At 47.5% G+C, this 21,021-nt stretch overlaps 3 protein-coding genes, 1 long non-coding RNA gene and 1 pseudogene across 15 annotated transcripts in view; 3 read left to right on the top strand and 2 right to left on the bottom strand.

Annotated features, from left to right (window-relative positions):
• The window catches only part of LOC309851284, a 94,758-nt gene that overhangs the window by 48,595 nt on the left and 25,142 nt on the right, over positions 1-21,021 (top strand). The gene's annotated exons all lie outside the window — the stretch shown is intronic.
• BECN1 (beclin 1) lies at positions 511-11,707 on the top strand. 7 transcript variants are annotated; one of them, XM_082706267.1, is made up of 13 exons: positions 511-652; positions 921-1,049; positions 3,652-3,719; positions 4,797-4,855; positions 5,281-5,349; positions 5,501-5,591; positions 5,698-5,834; positions 5,989-6,183; positions 7,458-7,604; positions 8,848-8,997; positions 9,512-9,572; positions 10,017-10,159; positions 10,905-11,707. In XM_082706267.1, exons 2-13 carry the CDS (start codon positions 923-925, stop codon positions 11,071-11,073), a joined length of 1,416 nt encoding a protein of 471 aa, XP_082562393.1. In that variant the 5' UTR covers positions 511-652; positions 921-922; the 3' UTR covers positions 11,074-11,707. The 7 variants fall into 7 exon arrangements, with proteins under 7 accessions (XP_082562393.1, XP_082562396.1, XP_082562395.1 ...); XM_082706269.1 differs by having other exon boundaries at positions 518-685; XM_082706268.1 differs by having other exon boundaries at positions 518-740.
• Positions 2,281-3,645, bottom strand: LOC309851274 (large ribosomal subunit protein eL21 pseudogene; annotated as a pseudogene). The gene has a single exon. The product of its transcript is annotated as a large ribosomal subunit protein eL21 pseudogene (transcript).
• On the bottom strand, positions 11,034-19,322 carry CNTD1 (cyclin N-terminal domain containing 1). 5 transcript variants are annotated; one of them, XM_082706277.1, is made up of 8 exons: positions 19,142-19,322; positions 16,192-16,267; positions 15,767-15,935; positions 14,634-14,796; positions 13,836-13,980; positions 13,112-13,208; positions 12,383-12,554; positions 11,034-12,346 (listed from the first exon to the last, which is right to left on the bottom strand). In XM_082706277.1, the coding sequence occupies exons 1-7, from the start codon at positions 19,308-19,310 to the stop codon at positions 12,384-12,386; spliced, it is 990 nt and encodes a 329-aa protein (XP_082562403.1). In that variant the 5' UTR covers positions 19,311-19,322; the 3' UTR covers positions 11,034-12,346; position 12,383. The 5 variants fall into 5 exon arrangements, with proteins under 5 accessions (XP_082562403.1, XP_082562404.1, XP_082562405.1 ...); XM_082706278.1 differs by having other exon boundaries at positions 14,634-14,760; XM_082706279.1 differs by lacking the exon at positions 19,142-19,322 and adding an exon at positions 18,692-18,767.
• On the top strand, positions 19,658-20,754 carry COA3 (cytochrome c oxidase assembly factor 3). The gene is made up of 2 exons (XM_082706309.1): positions 19,658-19,887; positions 20,238-20,754. Exons 1-2 carry the CDS (start codon positions 19,674-19,676, stop codon positions 20,342-20,344), a joined length of 321 nt encoding a protein of 106 aa, XP_082562435.1. The 5' UTR covers positions 19,658-19,673; the 3' UTR covers positions 20,345-20,754.

The following is a 21,021-nucleotide window of genomic DNA, read 5'->3' as shown; positions in this document are numbered from 1 at the left end:
AAACTATATTATGTTCCATTGATTGTGGTCTATTCCTGCATCAAGATAAAATGTTTTAGTTTTATAATTTCAATAACTTGATATTTGATATCTGAAACGCTTCATTTTCTCTAATAAATAGCTAAAATTTTAAAATATAAAGTAGAACAGGATAAAATTTACCTCCTCACCTTCCCCTCCCAAGTGTGTCTACCACTTTTTCAGGGGCATTTGAAAGAGAGCCCAGCTCCCCCAAGGAGAAAGTTTTAAAACTGATACTTCAAGAAGAATTAAAGTGGTTCTGTTCAGAAGTAACAAATCTAAAGAAAAGACACAGAGTTGCAGATTGGGTGAGGCTCCTCTTTCTTTCCCAACTCATCCTTGCCTCTTCCTCACTACTATTGCCCACCCGCCAACGCCTGCCGCGCTTCCCAGATCAGCCTCTAGGTGGCGCGGCGGGGCCCGTAAACAAGTACGGCCCGACCGACCACCCGAGCCACAGCAAGGCGGTCATGACGTCACGTCCGGTCCGGGCGGAAGTCCTCCGCTGGCCGATAGGGAAGTATCAGAAGGCTGTGCTATGGCAGCTCTGGAGGCGTCCCTCCCGGGGAGACCTGACGCCACGGTGCCCCCGCGGTAGACCGGACCAGGGTTGCGGGCTCTGGGTCCCGAGGTGACGCTCGGGGGCTGAACCGGGGCTTTAGAAGTGAGCCTGGGAACCCTGACGGCCCCTGTCGAAGCCGCTCCCAGACTCTGGGCTGGTAAACTGGCTTTGCCAGGGCTTTCCCGGAAACGGGTCCGCCTGATATCCGACCGCTCCTGCAGGGAATGGCGTGGGCGAGGATTTCCCCCCTTCACTATACCAGCAAGGCAGGTGGTAGCCCCGGACCTAGAGTTCAAGGGCGCTGATTCAACCTAACATCGCCTCTCTACCGCCGCAGGGATGGAGGGGTCTAAAACTTCCAGCAGCACCATGCAAGTGAGCTTCGTGTGCCAGCGTTGCAGCCAGCCCCTGAAACTGGACACGAGCTTCAAGATCCTGGATCGTGTCACCATCCAGGAGCTCACAGGTCAGGGAGACCTTTGGAAAGAGGGTGGTCAAGATCGTGGGAAAAGGGCAGCTTTGGAGATGTAGGTCTTAAGGTGGCTGTCTTTGTAATCTGCCACAAACTTGCTGTGAACTTAGGAAAGTCATTTCATCTCTCGGCCTCCCCGTTTTCTAGTCGGGAACATGAAGGAGTTCTGACAGTGTGTGCTTCTGAGAGCTTCCTATTTTAAGGAAGGGTCCTTAGTTTTCTGCTCTTACTGTTTCAGAGTAGAGGAATATGTATATATAGAGTAAAGGAATATGTATATATAATAATAAACAATTTTTGTTGAGGGCTTACCGTATAGCAAGTGCCTTACATGCATTATATCACTTATCCCTGCAACAACCCCAATGGAGGAGTACAGTCATCATTTTACAGTTGAGAAATTGAGGCTCAGAGAGGTTAAGTGACTTATCCGGTGGCCAACATTAGGTAAATGGAGGAACAGTTTCTTAAAGTCCAAGAAGTGGGATGAAGTTAGAGACAAAAAGACTGAATAGGTAGGTAGTTTAAATAAGCTCTTGGGTCCAGAGTCAGCCTGTTTGGATTTAAATCATAAGTGTCATTTGCTAGCTGGATGGCTTTTTGTAAGTTACTTTTACTTTTTAAGCCCTGGTTTCTTGGTTTCTTTATCTGTAAAATGTAAAATGACCTCAGGGTAATTGTAAGGATTGGGTATGATGAAAAACTTAAGTACTTAGGGATATACTGGGCAAATAGTATTCAAGTGTTAGCTGTTATCATTGCTACCAATTTCTCTCTCCTTTTTTTAAAGATTTTATTTATTTATTTGACAGACAGAGATCACAAGTAGGCAGAGAGGCAAGCAGAGACAGAGAGAAGCAGGCCCCCTGCTGAGCAGAGAGCCCGACATGGGGCTCGATCCCAGGACCCTGGAACCATGACCTGAGGTGAAGGCAGAGGCTTTAACCCACTGAGCCACCCAGGCGCCCTCTAATTTCTCTTTTTGAGTGGAATTAACTCTTTAATATATGTGCATATTTAAAGACTTTATTTATTTGACAGACAGAGATCACAAGTAGGCAGAGAGAGAGGAAGGGAAGCAGACTCCCTGCAGAGCAGAGACCTAGATGCGGGGCTCAATCCCAGGACCCTGGGATCATGACCTGAGCCGAAGGCAGAGGCTTTAACCCACTGAGCCACCCAGGCGCCCCTCTTTAATATATTTTTAACCTTTTACTACAGAAAATTTCAATCATTTGGTCAAGGAAATAGCATAGTGAACTCCCTCATATCCATCACCCTGCTTCAACAAGAAGCCACATTCACCATTCTTGTGTTTTCTATATCTTCAAAAATGTCATGCCTCTAAATGTACAAATCTTAGCTGTGCATTTTTGACAAAATGGATACACTCGTGTAACTCAGATCATTGGGATGTAAAATGGTTTCATCTTCTCAGAAAGTTCTCTCGTGTTCCTTCCAAGTTATTCTGGAGGAGAGGAGATGTTAATTTTTGTTATGGAAAACTTCAGAGTATAAAAGGAACCTCATATACGCATCACCTAGCTTCGACAATTATTAATGCATATTTAAATCCTGTTTCATCTATACCCCCGTCTATTCCCCTCTCACCCCTAATTATGTTGGAGGAAATCCTAAATGTAAAGATACTGTAAATGTTTTGGTGAGTATTTTTGAAAGATAAGATGTCTTTTTGTTTTTTATTTTTATTTTTTAGGACAAAAAGTTTGCTTTAAATATTTTTGGAGGGGAAAGGACACTATGCTTCTGCTCAAGAGAAACATTTTTACAGCCTTGACGTCTTTTATTTTGCTTAAATTTTTCATGCCATGAATTAGGGAATGGGTTCCAGCCGCGCGGGCTCATTCCCGTTGGTTCTCGCCACGTGGGCTTCTCTGGGTGGGGCAGGCTGACGCTTCAGTTGAACCAAGTACCTTTGTCTTTGACTTCCTTCTTTTTCTGATCATTTTCCGCCACAGGCTTCAGGAAGCTATCTTGGCTCTTGAGTGTTTAATATGCTCAACACGTACATTAATTCTCTTGGCAAGAATCTTGTCCTTGTTTGTTCACAACAACACCAACAGCATGCTGAGTAGCATTGTAGACTCTTCCAGTTGTTCCATGGTAATGTTTGCAGGGCAGTCCTTTTTGAACAGCGTCCATTCCCTTGATGTCCACTGTATCACCTTTTTTGTAAATTCGCATGTATGTTGCCAAAGGAACAACTCCATGTTTTCTAAAAGACCTAAAGAACATACAGGGGGGGTACCTCTCCTCTCTCCCTTTGTGTTGGTCATTTTAGCGAATGACTGGAAGATGGCACTTGTGCTAAGATGTCTTTTTCAAAACACAATCGTGATATTACAGTGGGAAAATTTTTTTAAAATTCCTTAATCTAAAAAGAAATTTCCTTAATCTGATTTAATGGGGGTAAGGGGAGGAAGACAAAAGGTTTATCTATGTGCAGATGGTACTTAAAGGAAAAGGTGGAGGTGGGAGTGGTGATGAGGCTTTTTTTCCTTGTTTTCCCATACTTTCATACACACTCCAGCTTTGTTAAGACTCTCTCTAATTCTGATATTTTCCTTGTCCTTAGCTCCATTACTTGCCACTGCCCAGGTGAAACCAGGAGAGACCCAAGAGGAAGAGGCTAACCCAGGAGAGGTAAGAAACACTGGAATGCAAACTGGGTTTCTGCAGGGTACTTGGTGCTTCAGGAGCCCCGAGACTTTTGGGATTTTGGTTAACAAGAGATAGTCTACATGATCAGGCCTCTGTGGGTCATGGAGGAGGTCCAGAAGTGCTTCTGAGGTCACACGATGACAAATGAGGCATAATTTTAAAATGTGGGGAGAGGCTTTTTATTTGAAGCAGAATTACCAGCCATTATAGGTGGGAAATGACCTGGACACACAGGTCATCCCAAGGCATGCCTGGTTTATATCTGTTGTCCTAGCTAATTATTAATGTCCACTCCTCTCCATTCTCAAAAGTAGCTTAGTTTGGACTAGAATATGATTACTCTAGCTAGAAAGGATCATCAGTATTAGAGAACATGTCATTTTTGTTTATTTAAAGATTTTATTTGAGAGACTGCGTGCACATGAGCAGGGGTTGGGGAATGCAGAGGGAGAGGGAGAAGCAGACTTCCCACTGAGCAGGGAGTCCAACCTGGGACCCTATCCCGGGACCCCGAGATCATGACCTGAGCTGAAGGCAGACACTTAACTACTGAGCCCCCCAGCACCCCAAACATGTCATTTTTAAACTGTGATAACATCAGTGATCATTTTCTTTGTCAAAGGTAGATGTCTAAGTATTTGATCACACATAAATTATATCAAAGTATCAAAAGCATATAAATTACCTACTTTGTTGTATGCCACGGCAAACTTCATTGCAGTCTGATACGGCTTTTTTCTTGTGTGGTGTTTCAGGGCATTCTTCCCCTACCCCTAACTGGGAAGTGTTGAGAAAATGTAAATTTAACTACAGTGGAGTATAACATAGTTGGGAGATGTTTCCCATAAAAAGTTACATGGGACTTGGGGTGTGTCTGTACCGGGGTCCTCTCTTAGTGCACATATCTGAGGATGGGCTAGGTAATTCCTATTTCTTAAGTGTCTGGTTTATCAAGTCCGGCAGTTATCAATCAAGGTTAAAACCAGATAGTTCTGAGGCTGTTTGGGACTCCCACCTCCAAGCTGCCAGAGTTCTAATGCCTTCTTATTTCCTTCCCAGGAGCCATTTCTTGAAACTCGCCAGGATGGTGTCTCTCGCAGATTCATCCCCCCAGCCAGGTGCCTACCACTCCCAGCCCCCTGTTTCTTGCCAGAGGCCAATAGAATTTTAATGGAACCCAGAATTGAGACCTGGAGCCAGGTGGTGGAGATAAATCACCAACCTTTTGGCTCTTCCAGAAAAGATGTATTCTCTTATACCTGGCCCAGCCCTTTCCAGTATTGGTTTGCCCTGTAGCCATTCACACAGTGGGAAGGGACAATGGAAAGTCTGAGGGAGTGAATGACGATAAAAGAGATGGGCTCTTGAAAAGCTTTAGAGTAGCAGGTGTTGTCAGACGTTCAGGTTCTTAGTCGTTGATGCATGTGAAGGCTGCTGGCGAGGGGTATAAGATTTTAAAATGGTCTTTCCTGATTCTCCTTCCTTTTCTGCTGTAGACACACACCCACATGTCAGTTTTTGATGCCCCCTCTCCCCTCCTTAGTCCATCCAGGCCAACCTTCGAGCTGAGTGCCCCTGTGGAAGACCAGCATGGCCTTCCCTTGGGAGAGAGGTACCCTTGGGAGGTCAGTCGGGCTAGGAGTGCGTATGTGCCTTGAGACCCCTCAGCCGGTGCTTGAGAGTCCCTGCCACTGACAACAACAGTCGGTGGAGGAGGCCTCTCTGCTCCCTCATGTGGCCCGTGGGCGGGGGGCTGTCTGCAGGATGATGTCTACTGAAAGTGCCAACAGCTTCACTCTGATCGGGGAGGCATCTGACGGCGGCACCATGGAGAACCTCAGCCGAAGACTGAAGGCAAGTGGGCAGCGTCGCAGCAGGAGGCCTGGCTCCTAGAGGGGGTGGCCTGACAGGTCGCGGGCGCCAGGCCCTACCCTGACTCTCCCCTACCCCACCCTTCCAGGTCACTGGGGACCTTTTTGACATCATGTCAGGCCAGACTGATGTAGACCACCCGCTGTGCGAGGAATGCACAGATACTCTCTTAGACCAGCTCGACACTCAGCTCAACGTCACCGAAAATGAGTGTCAGAACTACAAGTGAGTTCCTCTTGAGCTGGCGCCGGGAACCTGAGGTCTGGATGTGAGAGCTGTCCCTATGCTGAGATGGCCTGGCTCTGACCCGGGAGCTGTGCTCGGGTAAACAGCATAACGGGCTCCTGCAGTGAGTATATTCTGCCTGTGTGCTTGGCAGGCGCTGTCTGGAGATCTTAGAGCAGATGAACGAGGACGACAGTGAACAGCTACAAATGGAGCTAAAGGAGCTGGCACTGGAGGAGGAGAGGCTGATCCAGGAGCTGGAAGAGGTGGAAAAGAACCGCAAGATGGTGGCGGAAAATCTCGAGAAGGTCCAGGCTGAGGCTGAGAGACTGGACCAGGAGGAAGCTCAGTGAGTCGTCACCCTCTTCCTCCGTCTTCCTGGCCTAAGGCTCCAGGACAAGTGGCTTCTAACTGAACGTGTCTGTGTACTTTGTAAGCTGCAGTCACCTGTCTTTTGGCAGCTTGTCTGCTCCAGATCCTACATACTGTTTCCAGGCCCTGTTTCTTTCTTTCTTTCTTTTTTTTTTTTAAAGATTTTATTTATTTGACAGACAGGGATCACAAGTAGGCAGAGAAGCAGAGAGAGAGAGAGGGAAGCAGGCTCCCCACTGAGCAGGGAGCCCGATGCGGGGCTCGATCCCAGGACCCTGACATCATGACCTGGGGGCAAGGCAGAGGCTTAACCCACTGAGCCACCCAGACGGCCCTTTTAAAATTTTTTATTTATTCATTTGACAGACAGAGATCACAAGTAGGCAGAGAGGCAGGTAGAGAGAGAGAGGGGAGGAGGCATGCTCCCCACTGAGCAGAGAGCCCGATGCGGGGCTCGATCCCAGGACCCTGAGATCATGACCTGAGCCAAACCCACTGAGCCACCCAGGCGCCCCTCAGGCCCTGTTTCTTGAGATCTGTTGAGAGGGTTCTATATGAAGGGGCATGCCCATATAAGTGAAAAAAGTGTGTCGGTGAAATAGCAGAGAAACGAGGGTTCTAGTTGCATTTCCATCATGTCGGGAACCGTAAGTCAGCCACCCAACACACATCCTGCTCTGGAAAGATGAGCATGGTGGCCTACATTCGTTCTTTCCCAGCCCCAAAATTTCACTGGTGATCCTGCCCTGAAAGAATCCTCTGTCCAGGGGAGGAGACCCAGTGGCGGCACTAACTAAAGTGGGGGAGGTGATAGAGAAAAAATTAATCTTTTCAAAGTAGTGAGCAAGTTTCCTTGGAAATGGTGTATCTAACTCTAAAGGACTGGTAGGTGCATAGAAGTGAGGTTCTGGTAGTTCAGTTACGGTCATTTCAAGGAAAAAGCCACTCTTAACCCCCTCACCTCCCTTCTGTAAAGGATCAGAAATACGAGAAGCGCTTGGCCCGGGTTTAGGAAAGTCCTGTTTTCCTCTACCTTTTGCATGTGGGCAGCTGGAATTTGAGACCTTTCGGTCCCTCGCAGGCAGAACAACTAGGGCCTGTATGTTCCTTTGAATGGGATCTGTGCCAAATGGAAAGGATGCTGTAACTAGGTCTCCCCATAACCACCAGACTGAACTGTTATGCCGGGTGGTGAGAGAGAAGTTTCAGTCCTGAACCAGCAACCTTCAGCGGCCCCTTTGCTGCTCACAGGTACCAGCGGGAGTACAGTGAATTCAAGCGACAACAGCTGGAGCTGGACGATGAGCTGAAGAGCGTGGAAAACCAGATGCGCTATGCCCAGATGCAGCTGGACAAGCTGAAGAAAACCAATGTCTTCAATGCAACCTTCCACATCTGGTAACGTGGGCTGGAGGGTGAGGAGGGTCGGGGGAGCACTGCACGCCTGCACCTTAGCTGCTGACCACCAGGCTGGGGTGCCCGCCTCCCACCATGTCGGACTGTACACATGAGCCCCCCAGTCCCATGAAAACCTTGTCATCTGCCCAGGTGCTCCCCCTAGGATCATTGATGTATTTATTCGACGTTTTGTCCATTTAACTAGTATCTTTTGGGCATCTCATACATGGCGGGCACCATGTTAAGAACCCAAAGGGCAATAGCACACAGTGTGCGTTCTACCTTCTGGTTGCTTAGAATCTCGTGGAAGGGATGGCTGTGTGATAACCTGTTGTGATGCGGCGTGGTGACTGTGACTCCCGACAGCGGCGGGGGGAGCTCTCGGGCTGTATAAAGGCACTGGGTGCAATATGGGAAGGCCCCATGGAAAGTTTGCCCCAGGGGAGGTTAATGTTTAAGCTGAGACATGAAGGGGAAGCCTGCAGGGGGGATTGTTCTTGGTGTAGGAACATCATGTGCAAAGAAACAGAGGAACATGGGGTTGGTGAGTCCAGAGACCTGAAAGGAGCTTATTGTGACTGGCGATTGAGTGTGAAGGGGAGAGTGACTAGATATGAAACTGGAGAGTGACCAGTTCTCCAAGGAGCTCATAGACCTCATGAAGGGATTTGGGCTTCATCCAAAGGGCAGTGGAAACCACTGAAGCATTTTGTGAGTGGTCGCTTTACCTGCGCTGTGGGAAGTGTTGGCAGTGCCAGTGGTAAGGAGACTTGTTAGGTGGCCTCTAAGTGGGAAAAGATAGAGCAGCGGCACTGAGTTTGGAAAAAAGTGGACAAATTGGAGAGATTTAGGAAGTCCAGTCAAGAGGGCTTGGTGTTTTTTGAGGGGAGGGAACAGAGAGCGAGAGTTCAGGAATGATGTGCCCCTTTCTGCTTCGGCATCTGAGCACAAGCAGAAAGATGATGACTCACGTTTGGATGTGTATTTAAAGTGCCAAGTAGAGGGGCTCCAGGCTGGCTCGGTCGGTAGAGCACGTGGCTCCTGATCCTGAGGTCGTGAGTCCAAGCCCCGCGTTGGGCACAGAGCTTACTTAAGTAAATAAAATGCCCAGTAGAGCTGAGGTATGTGAATGGGGAGATGGGGTGAGAGATTTATGCAAGGGTTTAGGTGCGAGCTGGAAGCCTCAAATTGCTGAGTGTTAAGGTCTCCCTGTGTTTCCCCCCACCCTCCCGCCTTCCTCCAGGCACAGTGGACAGTTTGGCACCATCAATAACTTCCGACTGGGTCGCCTGCCCAGTGTGCCCGTGGAATGGAATGAGATCAATGCCGCCTGGGGTCAGACGGTGTTGCTGCTCCACGCCCTGGCCAATAAAATGGGTCTGAAATTTCAGAGGTAAGAAATGCCCCCCTCTCTTGGGGTGTGGCGTGTCCTTGATATAATCTGTATCTCCAACCTGGGAGTCCTCTGCTGGGCCAGGAGCCCTTGCTCCCAACACAGTGAGGGTTTTCTGTCTGTGGAGACTCTGCTTCTGATCATCCCCCTTACGACAGGGCTCTCTCCACTCAGCCAGCAGTCCTTGAACTGCATGACCAGAGCTGTGGTTCCCAGCCCAGCTTCTCCAGAACCTTGGTGGTTCCTCAAGCTGTTTTCAGCTTTTGTTTTTTTCAGCCTAAACAAAACCTACATGTTCCAATGAAAGGCCCCCCCAGCCAATTATATAATAAATGTAGTTGGCTCAGTAACAACATCTTTTAAACATGGAGTCTATGGGGAGATGAGGGAGAGGGGTGGGAATAATAAAAGTTGTCCTTGGGAGGATGAAGCCTAAAAATCACTGGGTTCTAACATTCCAGTAATCACTTCAGCAGGAGTCCTGTATCCGTCTCCGTGTGCATCTCCATTTTAGGTATCGGCTCGTTCCCTATGGAAACCATTCGTATCTGGAGTCTCTGACAGATAAATCTAAGGTATTCTGGGAAACCCCATTCTCACTGGAAGGCAGAATCCTTGTACCTCCTGAGGGAATGGTTTCCTTTTGATAACAGCATTTCCTAGTTTCTTTCTTAGAGGTACCTCATGATCCCATGTCTTGTTTGGGGTCTTGTCTAGGTCAGGATTAGCCTTCTGGGGACTGCAGACACAAAATAGGTTCTTACAATCTGTTGCAAAGGGCTAAGGGCAGATCAGAGGAGACATATGCTGGAGTGGGAAAGGGATCACTGTGAGATCAAGGGTTTAATTCATTTCCAGTGATGGTGAAGCAGTTCTTGGTGGCTCGTATTGGCCCGAGTTTACTGTTTCCAGTGGAATACGGACAGAACACCACTCGAGGGATTGCTAGGCTTGGCAACAATCGCTGGTAGCCAGTCTCAGTGCCACCCCCTTAGCTGGTTCTCTCTCTTCCTGGGCAGGAGCTGCCATTATATTGTTCTGGGGGCTTGCGGTTTTTCTGGGACAACAAGTTTGACCATGCCATGGTGGCTTTCCTGGACTGTGTGCAGCAGTTCAAAGAAGAGGTAGAAAAAGGCGAGACACGTTTTTGTCTTCCTTACAGGTCAGTATCCCCTAATGTGGAATGAACATGGAGTAGGACCAAATTGAGCAGGATTTAAGGGACAGTAAGAGTGGAAGCAAGACATAGTGTGTAAATGGTGGGAAAGCAGAAAATGCCACAGAGTCACAGGACACTGATGGGCAAAGACAGAGTCAACATTCCGAGCCAGACTGAATGTGACCACTTGGTCCCTGAGGAGAAAGAATATTCTTTTCGGGGCTTTGGGGGGATTTTCTTAGCACAGAGGTCAAACCAGTTCTCTAATTCCCGGAAGCTTTTCCCCTTAAGCCCTTGGAAATAAATAAGAATGCTTCCTTTGGTCAAATTTTATAAGAGCCCAATGATAGACGGAGACCTTAGTTCAAGAGAGTAAGGCCGAGCTGCTTCTGTCACCCCAAAACAAAGCATTTCTTTTCTTCTGCCTCCCTTCTCTCCCCTTGAGTTCAGGGATGCCTAGGAAAACAGACAGGAGTACTGTAACCCCCACGTACCCTCTGCTGCAGGCTTCTCATTTGTTTGGGTGTGTGTCCTGTCCCTGTACTCTGCAATGACAATGAGGCTCTTGTGACAGCCTTCTTGATGTTTGGCTTTCAAGCAAATCCAAAATACACTACCATTCCTTGCCAAGAGTTCTTTACTAGATAAAATGACGTGAATGGTCCCATGACCAAGTCCCTGCCCATTTGCCTGAACTGACTTAACTTGGATCTCAGTTACTAATGAGCTCTGCTGTGTCCACCTGCAGGATGGATGTGGAGAAAGGCAAGATTGAAGACACAGGAGGCAGTGGCGGCTCCTATTCCATCAAAACCCAGTTTAACTCTGAGGAACAGTGGACAAAAGCTCTCAAGTTCATGCTGACGAATCTCAAGTGGGGGCTTGCTTGGGTGTCCTCACAGTTTTATAACAAGTGACTTTTTTTTCCTGAGGAAGATAAGTTTGCCTTAAAGGCTTTAAATTTTGTTTTGTTTGCAAAGAGAAAAAAGTATTTTAAATTAAATTCGGGTACTATTAAACAGCACATGTTTACAATACCAAAAAGGAAAAAAAAAATTCACAAAAGCCACTTTATTTTAGGATATCATGTGACAGTTTCCAGAGCTACAACATGCCTTGTACAGCTACCAGCCTTTGTCATAGTTTTGGCTCTTAACCCCATACCTCCCTTGCCCCCTTCCCCTCAAAACTAATTTAAATTTGCTTTTGTTGTTATTGTTAATGGAGTTGAATTGAGATTGATGTGTTTTCACTGGGCTTTATCTCTCTCAACTTCCTGCACTTAAAATATGAACTAGAAACTTCGGTCTGCACTGAGTCGACAAGATGTGTGAGACGCACAGTTGGATAATGTGAGAGAGTGACATATCAGCTTTGGTCACCAGGTGGTATGATCAGAAGCTTGAAATTTAACACTTGTCCTGTCTCGGTTCTCGTGCTGACTGCCTACTCTGCTTTCTGTTAGAAATATGAAATGAAATGGTGTTTGATATTGTCTGAGACATTATGCAGAGATTTAATTATTTGTAATAAAAGTTTTAACTGCAGTCTGATAACTGCCCAGAGGTGTACTGTTGGTTTTTTTTGTTGTTGTTGACTAAGATAGAGTACTTTATATTCTGGGAGTGTTGAGTTCAAGTGCAGTTTGTGGAAATTCTGTTGAAACATGTTTAGAGATGGATTAGTGTTATTTTTAAAAAAGACTCGTGGAGATAGTCAGCTGTAGACGAAGCCCCATTTGTGTACATCTCGGTGACAGAACAGAGATGTTAAGCTAACTTGAAGGGGAGATAAAGGCTGCCTCCTTGATGATCAGTCAAGGTCACCCAAACAGTCCCAGTTTTCAAGCCCCTGGTTAATTAATACTAATTTCCATGTCTGGTGTCCTCTCTCAATGAAGTGAACAGTTAAGGAAAAGCTATAACTATCTTGTTAAACAAAAACGAACCAACTTCACTAATGTTCTGTCTCCTCCCAGCTCCTTGGCATTTTTAGTCTTGATAACGGTGAAAAGGATCTGCTTGTCAACTTTAACTCTCTCTCTGGTGCAGAAAAAGGAGCATGAAGTTGGAATACAAAAACATAGTTCAAAAAGATACTCAGAACTTCTGTATCCTGAGTCGGAGAGTAAACAGAAGGAGGGCTGAGCGTGGTGAGGAAGGCTGTTTATACTTGGTGGGCTGAGCGCACCTCATGTGTTGGAGGCACCTCATGTGTTGGAGGCACCTCATGTGTTGGAGGCAGCGGAGGCCCTCAGAGCTCTGGCCTCCAGGTGGGGAGGAGCCGGCTGCTTTCGTGCAGGCGTGTTGGCTCCCACGCTGTGAGTTAGGATTGCGTAAGAGAGCTCTGCGATGCTTTCCAAGGCAATGCCTGTGATGCTGTGCAAATGCCCCACAACCTACAGAAGGAGACAGACTCCGTATTACTAAATAACCTCACCGTGTTTTAGCGCACAGACACATCCCTTGGCCTGTTCTCTCAAGCCATATGTAAATTTTTTTGTTTCTCTGCATTTGCAGAGGAGATTAAATCCAGATCCCAGTGTTTGCCAATGGCCAGGTGACATTAGGATAGTGAGAGCCTGGAAAGTTTCTGCTAGACATTTTATTCTGCTGGAGATAAGGTCTATGAAATATGAAGATGGCATTGGGGCCTAGACATTGGCTTCTACTGGGGAGCACATACTTACTGGACCTGACCATAATAGCTGGTTGTCATCAGAAAGGGAGAAGAACAAGCTGAATTTCACCCTTCATTTCCAGTTCCATAAGGGGAAAACGAGAGGGCTTTTCGGGCCTGCCCTAGTATTCCCGCCCCCCAAATCCTGCTTACTCATCCTCATGCTGGGTCTTGACTTATTTTTTATAAGTTGTCTTATCTTTTCCCCTAACCGTTGGGAGAATGCTTTCTATTGAGTGAATTCTGACCACACCAGTCCTGGTCAGGGGTGCGCACCTGGCTCCAGCACTCGTGGTTTTGGATGAAAGCACTTGCCGCAATGATTCCTACTGCCAACAGCATGAAGTCTTCCTTCACTGAAACAAACTTTTCCCTGAGTGATTAAAACCATATCAGTTTTGGAGCTTGAATGGAACTTGACCTTCCAAATCTGAGGGCCATGGGACTTCAACTATGAGTTGTTTATGTTGATCATCTTGGACTTTTTTAGATACCGAAGGAAATACCCAAGTGATGGCTAATTGGCCTCCTCCCCCAACCCACCTGGGATCAAAACCTGAACCTTCCGACTGGTTTATCGGCCTTTGTTGTCCCATCTGCCTCCCTAACACATGGAACTGTGAGCCTTTTTACCAGTCTGACTTTACAGTAATCAAACCCTTTTGTCTAAGTCCCCGTGACTGTCTTTTTTTTCTAAGCGACTAAAAGGCAGTCCAGTAATCTCAAATAGAAACAGCAGTAAAGGAAGAACTATGAAAGAAAGTATGTTAATTACCTGCAGTCATTTAAATTTAAAAGCAAAATCCTTTCCAGTTTTTGCTGGTGGGGTTCAGTCATCTGCATCTAAGTAACGTACTGGGAGTTCATTAAAACCAGTGACCTATGCAGGTTATCTGTGGACTGGATGCCTTATTGGGTAAATTCCATTCCCGTGGTATGTTCTCGAGGTGTGCTTCAAACACTGTTTCTGGAAGGGGCCTACCTGAAGGAGTTGGCTTACCCTTGCAGCTGACTGGGTACAGAGTTTTCAATGGAAGCCCTCAGCAGGCTCTCATATATGGGTTCATGCAGAAGATAGACAAGGTCGAGCAGGGTCAGGCAGGTTGCGTGAAGCTGTGTGGCTGGGACCAAGCAGCCATTGTATCCTAGATGGAGTATGGGCATGGCAAAGAGCGGTAAGTGGGTCCTCTCTGATCACTATCACCATTGACATGTGACACAAAGCTCTTGAGCTAATGTTTTCTACTGTAGGAAACCTCTTTAGTTGGAGGTCAATTTTTTTTTTTTTTTTTACAGGCAGAGATCACAAGTAGGCAGAGAGGCAGGTAGAGTGAGAGGGAGGGGGAAGCAGGCTCCGCACTGAGCAGAGAGCCCGATGCGGGGCTCGATTCCAGGACCCTGGGATCATGACCCGAGCTGAAGGCAGAGGCTTTAACCCACTGAGCCACCCAGGCGTTCCTAGTTGGAGGTCAATTTTAAAGGATAAAGGGGAAGATAGAGAAATCTCTATCTGCCGTGTACACACAATTAGAATATATTTGCTTGCTCCCCTCTTATCTCATCCCTCTAGAAAATCACCTCGTTGATCCTGTAATAAGAGAGTGCCCAGTGAGACCAGCCAGACGCTGAGACCTGAGTCTCCGTCCCTGACAGGTACCAAAGGAACACGGGATTCGGTCATCTCGGGCTTCCTGCCATTTCCCACTGGCAGGTTCTGCCCACTGCTTCCAAAGCCCTGGGCACATGCTTATTGCCTTCTACGAAGATGCCAACCCACACCCTCCGACACAGTAGATACCTAACACCTCCAGAAGCATCTCCACATATGCCAGGGGAGTGGGCAGATTGATCTGGAAGTTCAGGGACTTCAAAACATCAAGCTCTGACTCCAGCAGTTCTTCTTTACTGTGCACATACCCTAGAGTCTGGAGGAAATTCAGGACTGTAACGTTGCTGATGATCTGAGCAAAGGAAAACAAAACAGCGAGAGAGAGAGAGAGAGAGAGGTGTCAGACTAAAGATCACGCATCTTGGCGTAGCATACAAAGCTTTTCACAGTCCAGCCCATGCCTTCATCTCGCCGTCTCTCTTGGCAGTTGGCCCCTCACGCCCCACGCCTGTCACACAGGATTACTTGCAGTTCCTGAGACTGTGCAGCTCTCCAAACCTGTACACGTGCTGCTTCCTGTGTCTGGATCTCCCTCTCCTCCCTTTCCTCTTTCCCTGCTTTCCTGAATGCCTCTCCCTCTTTCTTAGCATCCACCCATCTCCTGCCCACGCCTACCTACCCACCTTCAAGAAGTTGTTTTCTTTAAATACACTTGCTTGACTTTCCAAGGCCAAGGAGGTACACGCATAGCTGTCTGTATTTACTCAGCAGAGCGCGCTCCCACATTATCTGCCTGCATGTCTCCTCCCGTTGGATAATAAATTCCTTGAGGGTGCTGGCAATATTTTCACTTGTTGTACCCATGGCACCGAGTGCAGCCTCTGGCTACAGAAGACAGTGAATCTTTGTGGCAGGAATGATATTTTACCACACAGGCATCGGGTAGGGGTATGGAAACATTTTATCCCCTATAAATGTAACCGTTTGTCTTTAACACTGATAGGCCTGTTGGCAATTCAGGCACCTTACGTAAACTGTCCTTGAGTCCAAGGGGAGGAAAGGTGACCTGCATAAATGATGGCATCTGTCCAGCAATTACACGTTGGGAACAGAACCGTAGGCTATTAAAGAACTACCTGTGTGTGTGTGTGTGTGTGTGTGTGTGTGTGTAGGAGGTGTGCTTATTTAGGAAGCATAATTGCACTCTGGAATTTCTACAGGAGTCATAACACCTAGCTTAGGAGGCAGTTTCTCACAGTCGCCTACGGACGAGCTGGTTTCTGCTACCACGCAGGTGCCCAGGAGGGACCCCCGCTCCTTACTTTGTAGTGGAAGGAAAGTTTGCTCGCCAGTTGAACACACGACACAAGACGCAAGACAAACTTGCTGGAAAGCTGCTCTTTCAGAGCTTTCCAATTCTGAGGCTCCTTCTTCTCACTCAGCTGGACCATGGCTTGCCGGTGCATATTCTCTGCCTGCTTAACCATAAACCTAGAAGGAAGGGAAGGGGAGAGTAATCAATCCACACTCACTCAAACTAAAGGAAGTTTGTGCAGCAAGCTCTGCCCTATCTCCAGTCTCCAGTCTTAGTCCCTGGCTGAAAAACTGGACATTTGCAAGCAGTAGAGGGTGCCAAAGCAGGTCTCGTGCTGAAGGGCGACTGTCTTTTTTTTTTTTTTTTCTTTTTTAAGATGTTTAAAGGGTACGTTAGTCCTTCTAAGAGGTACCACTACGCCCAGGGCTTTACCTTTCTAGGATTTCTACAGCCTGGTAGCTCACGGATTTCTCCAGACACCATTGTTCAGACAGTAGAAAAACAAACTCTGCCGAAACAAGAGAGAAGAGACTAATTCACAAGATGCAACTAAAACCATTCTGTGAACTCCTGGCATTGTGTAAAAGCCATGATGGGGCCAAGGGAAGAGGGTCAGGGGGTGAGAAAGGGGACTCAAACAACCCAAACTGAGCTGAGTTCCCTTTCCTGCCAACAAGCAGATCAGAGGCACGAAAAGGAGACTGACTGAATGCCAAAGACAAGGGCTTCCCAAGCCCCCTCAGTGACCCTTGAGCCTTCCTGTGGGTCCCAGCTGATAAAAGGCTTGGCCAGCTACACACAAACATACCAGCTGGCTCAGTTGGCCTCTACACCATGCTGGGAAACTCCAGCTTCAAGGGAGATTCTTGGATGGATTAAAAACCCTAGCCCCTATATTCTGTTTTCAGTGGAATGTTGACAGGAACAGAAAAAGGCCCTCCTGGAGCTTCAATATTCTTTACAACAGTGTTTGTTTAGTAACCGCCCTCTAGAGAACTCCCATTGCTTTACAAACACGATTCACTTTACAGCTGGACACCCTCTCCCCACCACCAGTTTGTTGGGTGAAATCTGTGGTGGCTGAACTTCTCCCCAGGAACAAGTTTGTTACTATGGAGTGGCTGGTTTGGAAGAAATATCCCCTAGATCAGGAACATAGCCCACTTTGGGGGAGGGGGGGCAAGATACCTTGGCAAGATCTTAGGCTGCCTCTGTTTCTCTTTGAAAGAACAGCCCCAGATAGAATTCTGTTTAGTTTGCAATCTTATTAAGAGGGTGGAAACAGGGGTAAATGTTAGTTCTTAACAAAGGAAGCTCCTGTAGAACTTGGGACTTTTAGCACTGATCAGTAAAGAATTATGCACAGTCGAATGACCATGTCTCTTCAGAGAAAGTTCGACTTTCTTAGGTACATGGAAGTCATGCTAGCACAAAGCTGAACAGTCCGTTTGATGTGTTACACATATGTACAAAACGTTACTGTTACAAAAACTAAAACCCTGCTAGCAGTGGCCAATGAGCAGATTAGCTTAAGCAGTTAAGCAAAATACCCTAAAACACATAATTGTATGTTATTAGTCCTTTTATTTGCTGGAGTTTAAGCTTCCTTTCTGTTTTGTTTGCGAGTATACAGTTGTTTGGTTTTGTTTTGGTTTGGGTCTGAATTATCTGGGTGATTGTTTCTATTTTCTAGTTTAACTTGCCAAGAAAACTGAGGTAGGGTTAGGTGCAATGCATAACGGTTATGCCTCCCTACCCTACTGCCTCTCCATCCTGCACTTATAAACTCATCTATTAACTGAAAGACTCTCCCCTTCTATTAAGCTACGGCTCTTTATCTCCCTAGTTTCCATCACTGCTAACCTTCTTGAAAGGCTGGCTTAAACCTGCTGCTTCCATTTCCTCATGAATTCCCTATTGTTCTGCAGTTTGGCTTCTACTTTTCCCAACTTGCTACAACAATGATCTCAAAGGCCAGCAAATATGTCCAAATTATTAAATAACATCACCCTTTTGCAACCTTTATTCCATCGTTCATATCCCTGAGGCATGTGAAACAGCTGACCGTCATCCTTCGGGAAACTCTTGGCTTCCCAAGGTGTCTTGGTTCTGTTCCTTTCTCCCCAGCCATATTTTTAGTTCCCTTCATGACTCTTCTTCCTACTCCAAGTGCCTGAACACAAAATGTCTCCTAGGGAACATTTTGACCTTGACCTGCTTCTCTTTTCTTTTCTCCCTCTCAGACTCATTCTCGGCCAGTTTTCAACAGTATCATTATGAAGATAACTCCTAAAACTTTATCTCCACTTCTGACTTCTCTTCTGACTTATTTTTTAAACAGCTCACCAGACACTCTACTTTAGATGTTCTACAAGCACTGGAAACTCAGTAGATCCAAAACCAAATCTGTTACCTTCCCAAACAAAGGTCATGTTTCCTCCTGGGTTTTTTGTTTTTTAAATGAATGTGTGTGTTTCTCTTAACAGCACCACTATACTCCCATTCTCTTAGGCTCAACCCTTTGGCACAGTCATCCTCGCCTTCTTCACCTCTTAAATTCATCCACTGCAGAGCTCCAGATTTTATCTCTGAAATGTTTTAATCCATCCTCCCTTGTCATTCCATCTGCCCTGTTGCCTAACTACTGACACAGACTCCTCTGGTCCACCTCCCTCCTCTCTCTCTCTCTACTCCAAATCATTCTTTACATCAGAGCCAACATAATATTTTTCTAGGGCAAAGGCTAAAGTCACATCACTCCCGGATTTGAAAACCTTCAATGCCATCTTGTTTCCCTAGTAAGCTATGTATAAACTCTTCCCCTTGGCCTTCCACACTGAATGTCTCGAGACTTTTCTGGTCTTAATTTCAACTCTTCTTCCACACTCACCCCAAGCTTCTCTATTTCCATAGCTTTACTCGGTTATCATACCCTTTGGGTAGAAATGCTGTCCCCCTCCTCCACCTTCGCCAACCACAATGCCATCCTTCCTCAAGGTCTACCTTAATTCTTCTTACTCTCACTTCTCCCTATCACTCCCTTCAATCCCCATAAAAGCTTCTTTTATCTGGTGCGTCACTTATCTAACCGTCCTTGGTGTCAGTTACAGATTTGTTCGAATCTGGATCTCGGTTCTACCCCGCTCTCCCCCAAGTGGTGTGTGGGTAAGCACTCTGTAGGGGCTGAAGTCAAGGGTGGGGTGCTGCGGGGTCTCGTCCGTTCCCACATCCCCTGGACCAGGCATCTAGTAGTTACTAACAACACTTATTTGGATGAATAAGGTAAACGGAATCTCCAGGTCGGTGACTCAAAGACGGGTGTCCCCCCGCCCCCCCGCGCCCCTTCTCCCATGAAACTCGTTCCCCAGCCCGGCATCCACACCCACGATCCGGGTCTCCCTGAAGCTGCCCATCCGGCCGGCAGCCTCCTGCACGGCTTGCTCATTCTGCTGCGCCAGGTGGAGCAGAGCGTCTTCGATTGTCTCTGTGGCGACAGCTCCGAACTGGAAATCACTGAGGGAGGCCAATCTTGACCTCACAGGTCTGTCCATCTTCAGAAGCCTCGGGGGACACCTGGGCGACTCACTGGATCCATAAACCCACCCCCTGAGCTTCACTCCAGACAGAATCTTTCGCCTTCCGCGTGCTTGTCTTCACCTCAAGAGCGAGGAAAACCCAATGCCCACTGCGGCCTCGAGCCCTCCACAGCCTTTTCCCGCCCCAACGGCCGCGGACCCCTCAGCCAATCAGAAAGCTCGGCCGCTTGCCACCTCCCCCTTCCCCCACACCGCTCTTCCGCTAAGGTCAAGAGCCGCACTCGCGTCGGGAAAGAAAACGCGGACTACAACTCCCAGGATCCCCTGTTATTCCCAGCAACCCTCGCGCCCTGGGCGTACAGAGGGCGGAACCGCAACATGGCAGCCCCGGGAGCTGGTGACCCTCTCAATGCAAAGAGTGGAAAGGGCCCTGTGGCTCAGCGCATCGACCCGACTCGGGAGAAGCTGACTCCCGAGCAGCTGCAGTTCATGCGGCAGGTGCAGCTCGCCCAGTGGCAGAAGAGTCTGCCACAGCGGCGGACCCGGAACATCGTGACCGGCCTGGGCATCGGGGCCTTGGTGTTAGCTATTTGTATCCGTCCAGACTGTAGGCTCAGTAGAAGGCATATGGGGACAAGGGAAAGGGAGCAGAGGCGCGTAGTAGGGCAATATGGGGCTGCTAAAAAGAGCCCGAGCTGTGAAAGTCTTGGCCATTTCTGATGCCGAGGCAAGCGTTTGAGGTAACTTATTTTGTCATTTTAAAATGCTCTTTTAATATGACTTATTAGTAATAACGGAATCGGGGTCAGGGCTCAGAAAAGCAGAGGGCAGAAGATCAAATCACTGATTTGGGAGGGTGAGAGAGTAACAAGGGTGGTGGAGAGAGTCTGGGAAAAGGCAATATGCGTACTCCCAAGAGATTTCCTGAACCCACTTTCCCAGATGGCTACACCTTCTACTCCGTGTCCCAGGAGCGTTTCCTAGATGAGCTGGAGGACGAGGCCAAAGCTGCCCGAGCCCGCGCCCTGGCAAGAGCATCAGGACCCTAAACCGAATGGGCACTGCACGTCTCCAACCTGCTGGAGCCCCTTCACGTGGTGAATGATGCCCCATGACCCTGTAGAAGTCGAAGCCTGCACCCAGCATTGTTGGCCTCAACCTTGGACGATGATTGCGCCCAAGAATTTTTTGCATTTGACCCGGTCAAGGGAATATTGCCCAGTTTACACAGACTGTGTCCAGTCACTGAGCCCTCCTTGTATTTTGTTTCTTTGTTTGAGAGTTATGCGACCTTGGCTTTTCTCAGGATTTCTGACTTTGTGGTTTTACCCTCTTTACCTCCCAGGGGTTAGGCTGTTGTGGGGGTGGGGGTGGCAGCTCTATGTAATGTTGGAGCCTAAAGTAGGGAAAATGGGAGTTAGGTTGAGAGTAATAAACTGAGTCACCTCTCTTGGAGCCACATGAGTGTGTTAAGGCTGATGAATGACATGACTGTTGGAAAGATCCACAGGCCATAGCTGCAGCAGTGGCTTTGCCCCGGGGAGCTGTAAATGTTTAACTAGAATTACTTTTTCCGTGAGATCTTTTCCATTTGATTTAAGGGAGAGATCATGGGGGGGGGGGGTCACTGGGTTGTGTGAGACTGAACCACGTCTTGGGGGAGGGAAGGTCACTCTTCTGTCCTCTACCCTTAAAAACAATACATCCTTACTCCAGCTTTCCTGCC

Source organism: Mustela nivalis (assembly GCF_964662115.1).
Source record: "Mustela nivalis genome assembly, chromosome: 17".
In the NCBI taxonomy this organism is placed as follows: Eukaryota; Metazoa; Chordata; class Mammalia; order Carnivora; family Mustelidae; genus Mustela; species Mustela nivalis.
The sequence above is the reverse complement of the archived record's forward strand: the minus strand, read 5'-3'. Positions and strand labels throughout refer to the sequence as shown.

What these genes read in the sequence shown, in the direction of transcription:
- BECN1 (XM_082706267.1), top strand. Translation starts at nt 923, where the DNA reads ATGGAGGGGTCTAAAACTTCCAGCAGCACCATGCAAGTGAGCTTCGTG. An exon ending in AATGAGTGTCAGAACTACAA is followed by an intron (nt 5,835 to 5,988) that starts GTGAGTTCCTCT and finishes TGTGCTTGGCAG; the next exon opens with GCGCTGTCTGGAGATCTTAG. An exon ending in AATGCAACCTTCCACATCTG is followed by an intron (nt 7,605 to 8,847) that starts GTAACGTGGGCT and finishes GCCTTCCTCCAG; the next exon opens with GCACAGTGGACAGTTTGGCA.
- CNTD1 (XM_082706277.1), bottom strand. Translation starts at nt 19,310, where the DNA reads ATGGACAGACCTGTGAGGTCAAGATTGGCCTCCCTCAGTGATTTCCAG. An exon ending in GCTGTAGAAATCCTAGAAAG is followed by an intron (nt 15,936 to 16,191) that starts GTAAAGCCCTGG and finishes CCTTCCTTCTAG; the next exon opens with GTTTATGGTTAAGCAGGCAG. An exon ending in GTACCCAGTCAGCTGCAAGG is followed by an intron (nt 13,209 to 13,835) that starts GTAAGCCAACTC and finishes TTAATCACTCAG; the next exon opens with GGAAAAGTTTGTTTCAGTGA.
- COA3 (XM_082706309.1), top strand. Translation starts at nt 19,674, where the DNA reads ATGGCAGCCCCGGGAGCTGGTGACCCTCTCAATGCAAAGAGTGGAAAG. An exon ending in GGCCTTGGTGTTAGCTATTT is followed by an intron (nt 19,888 to 20,237) that starts GTATCCGTCCAG and finishes CCACTTTCCCAG; the next exon opens with ATGGCTACACCTTCTACTCC.